Source organism: Penaeus chinensis, chromosome 20 (genome assembly GCF_019202785.1).
Source record: "Penaeus chinensis breed Huanghai No. 1 chromosome 20, ASM1920278v2, whole genome shotgun sequence".
Lineage (NCBI taxonomy): Eukaryota > Metazoa > Arthropoda > Malacostraca > Decapoda > Penaeidae > Penaeus > Penaeus chinensis.
This window is the reverse complement of record NC_061838.1, coordinates 25379753-25392252: the sequence shown is the minus strand read 5'-3', so window position 1 is coordinate 25392252 and position 12500 is coordinate 25379753. Positions and strand designations below refer to the sequence as shown.

Genomic DNA, 12500 nt, shown 5'->3' with positions numbered 1-12500 from the left:
ATGAATTAAAAAAAGAAAAGAAAATTAAGAAGAGATAGATAAACTAAAAGTGGTCTAACTGCGATATCCGAATATGCTCGTAGTCCCACGCTTTCGAACAGATCGCTAAGATCAGGAAATATCGTAAAAATAAGGACAAATATCTCTCTCCCTTTAAATAATATATCCCCATTCCACATACTTCGAGTAGACAACAAAACTAAAATAAAATAATAAGTTTAAAAAGCATACAAACCAAATACAAGTACAAATAAAAAAATAAAAAAATAAAAGAGGTTTAATAAAAGCGTACCAGCCACCCGTAAGTACCAACCATAGAACCAATTCTTACTTAGTGTCAAGTAGAGTACAAGTAAGCTACCATCTCCTCACACTCGCTTAGGACCAAATACTTGACCTTAAGGCCGAGCTCTCAGACTCTCAAGATGACCTTAGTGTCTTGAGGCGAAACCACGAAGATCTTCTGACTAAAAAGAGTCGACTGGAGGTACGTTATTTTTTTCTCGAAAACGGAGGAAAAATGAAGGTAATTTAAACCAGAGGATTATTTTGTTGAATGCAAAGTAAAGGTAAATTTGGTCGCTTTTATTGGCGAATGAGGGGATACAAGCCTAATGCAAATGTATTTACGTAGTAGGAGTAGGCATGACTGACCTTTTGTATTTTTTACTCTCATTATAGCGTGATTGACAATTTTCTGTAAGATAAAGAAGACAATTTTTTTTTTTATATTTAATATTGGCTTTCTTTTGTTGTTATTCTTTCCCTTCTTGTGCTTATTCTTATTCTTAGTATTATCATCGTTATTGTTATTATCATTATCATCATTATCGTTATCATTATCATCATTATCGTTATCATTATCATCATTATCGTTATCATTATCATCATTATCGTTATCATTATCATCATTGTCATTATTGTTATTAAGATTACTGTCATTATCATCATTATCAGTAGTATCATCATCATAATTATTGCCATAATTCATTGTTACTGCAAATGTCATTAGGATCGTCAAACGCATTATTATCAATCTCATTATAATCCTCATCACGATATTTATTGCAAATTACTATTGCTCATTACTAATATTATTAGTATTAAGACTACTAACACCGTATTTCGTTTTATGAAGCTTGGTTGGTAGACGAAGCGAAGTGATTGTTTTATGAGACTTTCCTTGCCATCGAAGAGTTAAAGCCGCTTTTCAGTAATTAGAGGAAACGTGTATATATATATTTTTTCCCTCGAGAATTATACCTGCGTAGGTCGAAACTTATTTAGAAAAGGTGGGAATGGATTGAGGAGAAAAGAAGGTAGTATTAGACTGCTGATCCCTTCTGTAAGCGATCGAAGTAGAGTATTCGATCCCAAGGCCGCCATGTATAGATGAAACAAAACCTGTATAAAGAACTTAAGGGATAACGAACCGAAATAGGATCAGACTATCATATCCAACGATTAATATAGCTATCGGTAAATCATATTCACACAAACAAACAAGAAAAATGTACTCAATGAACCAATAAAGAGAAAAGTTACACCATCTTCAAACTGAACTAAATTATTTGCCTTAAATTATTAGGTTCGTTACCCCCCCCCCCCCCCAAAAAAAAAAAAAAAAAAAAAAAAAAAAATATGGTAAGAATCGCATGTGTAATTTTTTCGTTAGACCGGGGAAAGTGCAATGGTCAGAAGATGATTCTGTGCTTTCAGTCATGTAAAAGACTTTTGATGTAATTTGCAATTGAGTGGGAATGCGAAAGATGAAGAAAGAGGTATGCAAGAGTAGGGTATAACAGAGAAAGAGAGAGAAGAGGGGAGGGAGAGAGAAGGAGGAAGGAGGGAGAGAGAGAGAGAGAGAAGAGAGAGAGAGAGAGAGAGAGAGAGAGAGAGAGAGAGAGAGAGAGCTGGGGAGGGAGGGAAGGAGAGAGAGAGGGGGGGGAGAGTGAGAGAAAGAGAGAGAGGGGGAGAGACAGACAGGGAGAGAGGAGAAGGAGAGAGAGAGAGAGAGAGAGAGAGAGAGAGAGAGAGAGAGAGAGAGAGAGAGAGAGAGAGAGAGAGCTGGGGAGGGAGGGAAGGAGAGAGAGAGGTGGGGGAGAGTGAGAGAAAGAGAGATAGGGGGAGAGACAGACAGGGAGAGAGGAGAAGGAGAGAGAGAGAGAGAGAGAGAGAGAGAGAGAGAGAGATAGAGAGAGAGATATAGGGGGGAGAAGGAGAGAGAGAGAGAACTAGAGTCGAAAGGAATTTAACACATAGAAAAAAAGTTGCCTTAACCTTTAAAGCTTTACTGCTACTCAACGTATCTAAATAAAATAAAATAAAAACTAAAAATAACTGCATGTGTGCACCGTAGTTAACACAAGATAAAATATTATTTTGACATATCTGGTTATCTGTAAAAAAAATGCCTTAAGGAAAGTTTAAATACGCTGTCTGCTGCCTAATCGTTTATTGTTTTGCTTTGCGTTGAAAGGCACCTGTATTTGCATGATGCAGGGTGTCAACAATGCTGCAATATTGAGCACCTGAAATGCATTGATCTTTAAGATGTGAAAAGAGAGAGAGAGAGAGAGAGAGAGAGAGAGAGAGAGAGAGAGAGAGAGAGAGAGAAAGAGAGAGAGAGAGAGAGAGAGAGAGAGAGAGAGAGAGAGAGAGAGAGAGAGAGAAAGCGAAAGAGAGAAAACTAGAGAGAGAAAGAGTAAATGAATATATCCATTGAAACAAAAACCTAAAAATAGAGTGGGAATGAAAGAAAGAAAGCCAAAAAAGGGCGATATGAAAGAGAGAGAAAGAAAAAAAAAGGAGCGAAAGAATGAGAGAAAGAAGGAGAAATAAGTGAGAGCGAGAGGCCGACGCGAGAGCGCAGGGCTGACAGCGTGTACATACCTGACCCTGTTCGAAACCGGCACGAGACCCCGAAGCTTCGTCCTCTGACCTCCGCTCTTTATCCAGGACTCGCTCTCGACCCTCCGTGGCGAGCTCAAGGACTCCCAGGAACTCGTCGAGGAGAAGACCCGGATCGAAGACGCCCTCAGGAGACGGACCAAGAAGCTGGAGGATGAGAGAACGTCCCTCACTCGCGACCTTGAGAAGCTGAAGGTAGAGAGAGAGGGTCGGATCCTTCAGGAGGATTCGCAGGGTTGCTGGAAGGAGATTCGTGATCCTCTTTTGTTTTTCTTTTCTTCTTTTTTTTTTTTTTTTTTTAGTTTTACATTCTGTTTGCGATGAGATTTCCTTATTTTTGGATTCATTTTATTCACGCAATGTTCACTTGTTCCTTCATTTCATGCGATTTCATTTGTAATAATATTCACGTTAGAGGTCTGGAAAAAAGGAGAGAGCGCGTAGGTGGTGATAATGACAAGGGAACAGCAGACACAGAGAGAGAGGGTCGGTTCCCGCAGAGCCGTTCGGAGGAGCAGGCAGAGACGCTGAGGAATCAGCAGGAGAGGATCCACGAGGCCTCCGAGCAGATTCTCCAGCAAAAGCAGAAGCAGGCAGAGGCAGACGAGCAGCTGAGCAGCCTAAAGGTTCGAGGGCAGGCAATAAGCCTTTGTTGTGCATGACGAGACTGCCTGACTGCCTGCCTGTCCTGGGCGTGGCAACACTACATGACTGCATGCCTGATGTAGGCCTGGCAATATTGCCTAACTGTATGCCTGCCTTAGGCATGGCAGCACTGCCTGACTGCCTGTCGTAAGCATGGCAAAATGCCTGACTGCCTGGAGTGAATTCAGCTTGAGCTTATACCTGCAACTTGCACGGAAGACGGATATGCAACGGGACTGCACGCACACGCACTTACGAATGCACGCATGGTCAGACACATGCATTCATGCACGAACACGCAAACGCACTCAGATTATCGCTTAATGTTGTCAAAAGTAACATTGTTTATGTAGATTTCCGATTACGTAACAAGCATGCCACACACGGGGATGATGATCAAATTTGCATGAGTATTTACATCCGCAGTGAGTAGCTTCTAAGTACACGTGGATTTTGGACTTTCAATTTCCTCCTGCATGCATTGAAGCAGTGTAGATCGCTCCCGTTCGCGTAACACAGCGGATGCACTCGGATTAAGGAACACGGCACGATGATTTGGAAAGTAAATTGGACATTTTTACTGTAGATTTCAAAGCGGATTTTCTTCCTTCTGCTTTAGGAAATGTTGTACTTATCTAAGGTTGTATTTTCCTCCTGTCTTTTTCGTTTGACAGATGCTAACAAGGGGTCGGTTGTAAAAGTAGTGGGTATGGTGTGTAAGGTATATTGAAGAAAAAAAATCGACCCGGTGATATGTTGCTCTTGCTTGATACGTACTTCTTCGTCACGTATCGTATCGTAAGCAGGTCCCTTGACAAGCCGATATACAAGGGCTTAGTTGGAGCTACAGACAAACTGTATTTAGACACATTAACATCTGCAATGAATCTGGTCTTCTACATAGCTATCTTTATGTTTCTTTTTTCTTTGCTTACTTGGAAGTCACTAACGATGTCTATTTCCTTCTCATTCTAAGTTCTTTTTTTTTTTTGCTTGTCTTGCCTGTCTGTCTAACTGTTTTTCTCAAACTTTCTCATTCTCTTTCTCAATCTCTCTCTCTCTCTCTCTCTCTCTCTCTCTCTATCTCTCTCTCTCTCTCTCTCTCTCTCTCTCTCTCTCTCTCTCTCTCTCTCTCTCTCTCTCTCTCTCTCTCTCTCTCTCTCTCTCTCTCTCTCTCTCTCTCTCTCTCTCTCTCTCTCTCTCTCTCTCTCTCTCCCTCTCTCTCTCTCTCTCTCTCTCTCTCTCTCTCTCTCTCTCTCTCCCTCTCTCTCTCCCTCCTTTTTTTTCCTTCCTCCCCCACATTCCTTTTGCCTCCCTCTTCTCCCCCTCCCTTCCATCCCTCTTCCATGTCACCCCCTCCCTTCTTCCCCTCTCTTCCCCACTCCCTCTTCCACCCCTCTCCTCCTCCTCCTCCTCCTCCTCCTTCTCCTCCCTCCTCCTCCTCCTCCCTCCTCCTCCTCCTCCTCCTCCCCCCTCCTCCTCCTCCCCCCTCCTCCTCCTCCTCCCCCCTACCCCCTCCTCCTCCTCCTCCTCCTCCTCCTCCTCCTCCCTCCTCCCCATATTTCACCCCTTTTTAATTCCCTCTCTCTTCCTCAGGGAGAAGTGGGTCGCCTCAAGGAGCAGCTCAGCCAGAAGGAGGGCCACCTCAACGAAGTCAAGGAGCAACTTGAAGGGAAAACAGCTGACGTCACTGATCTCACGGTGAGAAAAAAAAAAAAAAACAGTATAGGAGTAAGTGAATCATTATTATCATTATTGTCATGAGTAGCATTGTTATTGTTGTTGTTGTTATTATTATCGTTATTTTTATTATTGATTATACTATTATTATTATCATTATTATTATTATTATCATTATTATTATTATTATTATTATTGATATTATTACTATTGCTATAGTAGTAGTCGTTGAAGTAGCACTATTTATCATTATTGTTGTTAGTATGATTATTATTATTGTTATTATCACTATCATGGTTATTATTATCGTTATTGTTTTTATATCATTATCATTGTTATCATTGCTATTATTGTTATTATTATTATCATCACTATTATCATTATGATCATTGTTATTATTATCAACAACGATATCATTACTACCATTATCATCATTATCATTATCATCAATACCAATTTCATTACCGCCACAATTATTGCCATTACTGCTAGCATTATCAATACCAATACCATTTATATTATCATACCCACTTATACCCACTGATATCACACTGATGTAAGTACTATGAGTTTTAATTATGTTCTAATTCATTACTCTCAGTTGCATCAGCAGAGAACCTGGTTAATTAGGCTAACTCTGCTCTCGTCACAGCCTGCATTTTATTCACTTAAATCAATGGAATCTGCTTTTATTTCGATTTTACAATTTCGTGCAACTTGTTCCATATGTGTTGGATGTTTTTATTTACTTCGATGTGATTTATGGTATTATTTTGAAATGTGATTTGAAAAGTAGAATATGTATGTATTTTGTTTTATGAGGTTGAGGGTTGGTCATAATTTCGTATTATTCTGTACTGTTTCTTTTGTTTTTTTCTCATTTATTTTGGTAATGGAAGTATGGTGTTAATGATGACTGTGAGATATATGACATGAGCCAATATGATAACAATGATGACAATAATATTCATGGTAAGATGAATTTATCAAGATTTATTTTTTTATGATTAGATGTTGATGTTGTTAATGTTGTTGTTGTTGTTGTTGTTGTTGTTGTTGAGTCTTTCTCTCTTTTTTCATATTTGATATTTTTACTATTATATCATTTTACTTGCACAACCGATATATGGTAGAATTAGTTTTTGTTTGTTTACTTGTTTCTCCTCATTTTCTCATATTTCCGGGATATTTCCTTTTCCTTTTGTTTTATTCTCTTTTATTTTTCTTTTTTTCATCTTCATTTTCATTCTTATTTTTTTTCTTCGTCATTTTCTTCTTTGCATAATCCAGTATCTTCTTATTCTTTCTATTTTCTTTTCTTGTCTTTATTACTTCTTTTTTGTCGATCCTTTCTTGCCCACGTGTTCATTTCTCTTTCCATTTTCTGTGCTTTGCCCCCCCCCCCCCCCGAAATTATTACCTCCTCATTTTATCTTCTCTTCCTCTCTCTTAACTCTCATTTTATCCTCTCTTATTCCCATTCCCTCAGATTATCCGTCCCCTTCCCCCCCTTTCGCTCTTCCTCATTACCTCCTTGTTGTGGCGAGAGGGAAGGAGAGAGCGAGGGGAAAGATCCTCTCTCCCCTCATCCTCTGTTCTTCTTTCTCCCTCTTTCTCCACCTCCATTTTCACCCTTCATTATCCCCCTCCCTCACCCCCTTTCCCCAACTCTGCTTCTCCCTCTTTACCCCCTGACTCCCCCGCCATCACCCCCTCACTTCTTCCTCTCTACAGCCACCCTTTTATGTTTCTTTCTCGTTCTTCTCCCTCTCCTTTCTTCCTTTCCTCGCCCTTTTTTCGTCCTCCTCCGACCCCATAACTCACCCTTTTCCTCCCCCTTTCTCCTACCCTCCATTCAACCCTCTCTGCCCCTTCCTTCCCCCCAGCTTATTCACTTCTCTCCTCGCCCTTATCCCCCCCTCTCCTCCCCCCTTATTCCCCCTTTTCCTCCCCCCTTACTGACCCCTCTCCCCCTCCTCCCCCCTTATTCCCCCCTTCTCCTCCCCCCTACTGACCCCTCCCCCCCTCCTCCCGCAGGCCCAAGTGCAGCGGACGGAGGTCGAGGCGGCGGCCGTGCGGGGCATCCTGGAGAGCACGCAGGCGACGCTGGACCAAGCCTACGCCAAGATCTCTCAGATGGAGGTAATCGGGGAGTACGGGGAGGCCTATGCAGAGAGGGCCGGCGCCAGGACCCCTTACCCGAGGGTGGGCGAGGGCACGTATATCTGTACCAGGAATCTGAGAGACTTCGTGTACACGGGGAAAAGGACAGACACCTACACTTGCGCCAAATTGGTTTCCATGGCGATGCGCCCCCCGCCGCTCGTCGAGGTAAGGGGGGAGGGGGGAGGGCGTGAAGGAGGAGCAGGAGGAGAGCATGTCTTCGAGTCGAGGAAGCATGGACTCCTGGGAGGCTTAAGGGCGTCTTGAGGGGAGGAGCTTTTCACTTGTACGTATCCACAGCTAAGGAAATGGTATTTGAAGGCAAGTAAAGCTATTCACTTGTACGTATCCGCAGCTGATGAAGAAAATATGTATTTAAGGAGAGGTAGAGCTTATCACTTGTGCGTATCCACAACTAACGAGAAAGGGTACTTCGGGAAAGGTAGAGCTTTTCACTTGTACGTACCCGCACCTGATGAAAATAAAGATATTTGAGGGGAGTAAATGCACTGATAAAATAGTGCTTCTCGTTCAATCTTTAATTAGATTTATGACTTGACAGCTCTGGAATTATCCTTTCTATAATCATCATATCTGTAAATTGCCATTGTTATAGGCATCACTTTGTATAATTAGCATTGCCCCTTTTTGTAGTTAAAGTCACTATAAACGTTCTCTTCGATAGAATTATGACAACTCATAACTATTATCAACATTATCTCAACATTGAGAAAAGACAAAAAATGTGACTGAACTACACATTTTTATGGATAATCAGTGTGAAATATGTCTTACAAATGCATTAAAAATATTTATGTATATTAAGATATCTGTACGGAGCAGGTTTCCACAAAACCCGTTCTCACAAAAAGGGAAAAGTTGCATGGTAAATGCATGACTATATATATACCTACCCACTAACACTGATTCACATGTAAATACTTACGGATCTACTTACTTACTGGCTTACTTACTTATATGTACGTGCGGAATTGTTTTCACTTACATATTACTTATATATATATATATATATATATATATATATATATATATATATATATATATATATATATATATATAATAATTTAAATGTAGATATATATACGTACACACACACACACACACACACACACACACACACACACACACACACACACACATATATATATATATATATATATATATATATATTATATATATATACACACACACACACACACACACACACACACACACACACACACATATATATATATATATATATATATATATATATATATATATATATATATATATATATATACATATATATACATATATATATATACACATACATTCACACATACCGACATGCATACATACATACATACATGCACACATACATACGTACATGCATACATACAAAGAGACGTAGAGCAGATGCAGACATAAATAAAAAGAAATAACAGGTGACCGTTAGACAGAAGAGAAGAGATACAATAAAACACACAAAACAAAAACGAAATATTAGACAAACATAAACAACAACAAACAAGAAAAAACAATATAATTCAAACCTACAGTCAAAGAATCATCCATATAACTAATCATCCAATTAATAAATTACTTCTCCCTTCCCCCACCCCCCCCTTCTCCTTCCCCCCTCCCTTCCTCCCTCGACAGGCCCAGGGAGATGAGCAGATGAAGACTGTGAAGACAGAGCTCGCAGCATCCAGACAGGCGCTCGCTGAGAGGGACAATTCTATCGCGGCGCTCATGGTAGGAAGGAGTGACAGGAGAACTCACTCTCATCTCCACTATCATTATCATTATCATTACTGTTCTTGTTGTTGGTGTTGTTGTTGCTGTTATTGTTATTATCGATCATACTATTATCATTATTATTTTTTGTTGTTGTTGTTGTTGTTGTTGTTTTTATTATTATTACTATTATTATTATAATTATTTTTTATTATTATGACTATTACTATTGTTATCATTATTATTATCATTATCGTTATTATTATTGTTCTTATTATTATTACTATCATTAATATCTTTATTATTATCATTATTATCATTATTACTATTATTATCATCTTTATTATTATTATTATTATTATTATTATTATTATTATTATTATCATTATTATTATTATCATTATTATTAGTATTATTGTTATCATCATTTGTACCAACATGATGACAATGAAAATCCTAACCATCATTACGTTATAACTGTTAATATTACAACTATCATTATCATTACCATCCCTGCTGTCACCATGAATCTCCTTATCACCGCCCTTCTTCTTCTCAACCTTCCTCTCCCTCATCATCATCACCATCAAACCATCATACCATCATCACCATCATCACCATCATCATTATCACCATCATCACTATCATCACCATCACCATCATCACTATCAACATCATCATCATCACCATCAATCACCATCATCACTATCATCATCGTCATCACCATCAGCACCATCAACACCATCAATCACCATCATCACCATCAACACCATCATCACCATCATCACCATCATCACCATCATCACCATCATCACCATCATCACCATCATCATCATCATCATCATCATCATCACCATCACCATCACCACCATCACCACTACCATCATTATCCTTGTTTCTCGCTCGTGAATCACACCTTTTATAAACACCCAAGGAAAATTCAAAGGTGTGCGCATTAGGCATCCCTCAGCTACATTTCAGGTCACGAGCTGCTTGACCTCCCTGTATCGGGTCACGGTCATCGCTCGCTTGGAAATTATGCCCGAGGTTTGTCACGGACTGGAGCACGTGGCGTCGAGGGTGAGGGGGGGGGGGGTAGGGGTTGAGGGGGATGAGGGGTAGGGGTGGGGGGGTGGTGGAGGTGGTTAGATGTATGAAAGGGGCAATGTATTTTGTTTTGTTTTTATTATTATTATTTTCGTTATTTTTATTATTTTTGTATATGTTTAGTTTTTTTACGTATTTATGTATTAATTAGATAATTAACCAATTGATTAATTTATTTATCTATTTATCTATTTATCTATTTATTTATTTATTTATTTATTTATTTATTCATTCATTCAGTTATTCATATTTTTTTTTTCTCCATTTGTTCATCTACTCAGTTATTCAGGTACATGTTTATCTGTTAACTAATTCTCTCTATTATCAATTGCATAGAAAAAATGATTCTCACATTTACATAGAGAAATATAACTTATTTACTCGTGCACTTTTATATTTACTTGATTACTTTATATCCCATTTGAATTATGTTGGTCGTATTCAGTGCGTTCGATTCTCACCAATACAAGTTTTTGATTTATGAGAATTCTTAAGTATCGTTCGTTTGTTTGTTTCGTGTTATTTCACAGGTTTAAGTTTTCTGTTTAGTGTTCATCTATTTGTTCTGTGCCATTCCCTCTTTTTCATATATATTTTTTTATTAATTCTTTATCGTTATCATCACCGTCATTATGATAATCAACTTTCTTATATACTTTTTGAGTGTTATTAATAGTATCCTCGCCATCATTTCTTAAAGGTCATTATCACTAGTATTATCATCATGAATATCACCTTTACTGTTATTATTTTATACAGGTGGTCTTTCTATCTACGTGTGGATTCTGTCTATTTAATCCATCTATCTGATCCATCATTTTTTTTCGTGGATATGATTCAGCCCTTATCAAAAATATATAAAAACTTATATCATTGTAAGGATATGTCAGTGTATATATTAGGATGTGTTAATATTAGTTCCATGTGTATATATCAAAGAACAAGTATGTTTATTTCTGAAATTATTAAAAACAATATTAGTAACATACAATAGAGGGCATGTAGTAGTAGTAGTAATAGTAGTAGTAGTAACAGTAGTAGTAGTAATAGTAGTAGTAGTAATATTAGTAGTCGTTATAAGTATGATAAAGTTTTAGTAACGATAAAATAATACTAACATTCATTGTAATATCGATAAAATTAATAATGATGAAAAAGTAATCATAAACACAATTCAGCAGTAATAGTACTTACTACCTGCAATAAACAGCCACAGTAGTATTAGCAACAGTTAAACATAACGGTAGTAATAACCTAATAAACAGAACAGAGATTTCGAAATATCATGTGACCAGCCCTATAAATGCCAACATTAACTTAATAAAAAGAAGTATTCGCTAATGGAAGCAGAGCTCTCAGTTGCGAAGTCGTAAATTGCGGTCGACGAACAGACACACTAATCAGATTTATGGTTGCTTTGTGAAAATAACCTTGTAACGGAAAGAGTTAGAATAATAAAAAAAAAAAACACATCTGTGATAATGGTGATGATGATATGTTTATTATTTTTATCGACGAGTTTAAATATTCTCCAGGGAATGGGGGGGAAATAGTAGTTGTAGTAAGACTAAATTTTGGGTATATATTTTTTTTTTCTCTCTCTTAACTGAGTAAAGCTGTGATTAACATGTGTTTGCCTCCTTTCCTCCCCCCCCCTCCTAACCACACACCCCCCTCTCCCTCTCCTCCCCTCTCCTCCCCCCCCCCCCCACCCCATCTCCCCGGTGCAGGAGAAGACAGCTGAACTACAGAGGGCTGTCGACGACAAGACTACAAGCGAAGCCACACTGACGCAGACTAATGCCAACCTGCAGGTGAGAATGTAGGCCTCTCTCTCTCCCTCTCTCTCTCTCTCTCTCTCTCTCTCTCTCTCTCTCTCTCTCTCTCTCTCTCTCTCTCTCTCTCTCTCTGTCTCTCTCTCTCTCTCTCTCTCTCTCTCTCTCTCTCTCTCTCTCTCTCTCTCTCTCTCTCTCTCTCTCTCTCTCTCTCTCTCTCTCTCTCTCTCTCTCTCTCTCTCTCTCTCTCTCTCTCTCTCTCTCTCTCTCTCTCTCTCTCTCTCTCTCTCTCTTCTCTCTCTCTCTCTCTCTCTCTCTGTCTCTCTCTCTCTCTCTTCTCATCTCTCTCTCTCTCTCTCTCTCTCTCTCTCTCTCTCTCTCTCTCTCTCTCTCTCTCTCTCTCTCTCTCTCTCTCTCTCTCTCTCTCTCTCTCTCTCTCTCTCTCTCTCTCTCTCTCTCTCTCTCTCTCTCTCTCTCTCT

General features: G+C 39.0%; 1 protein-coding gene across 4 annotated transcripts in view; it reads left to right on the top strand.

Annotated features, from left to right (window-relative positions):
* The window catches only part of LOC125036024 (protein lava lamp-like), a gene marked incomplete at its 5' end in the record, with an annotated part of 47219 nt that overhangs the window by 19119 nt on the left and 15600 nt on the right, over positions 1–12500 (top strand). For 3 of the 4 annotated variants that reach the window (XM_047628380.1, XM_047628379.1, XM_047628378.1), the window contains 6 exon segments: positions 2959–3105; positions 3411–3536; positions 5152–5256; positions 7273–7377; positions 9061–9156; positions 11976–12059. In XM_047628380.1, coding sequence (XP_047484336.1) covers positions 2959–3105; positions 3411–3536; positions 5152–5256; positions 7273–7377; positions 9061–9156; positions 11976–12059 — 663 coding nt within the window. 4 annotated transcript variants of the gene reach the window in all.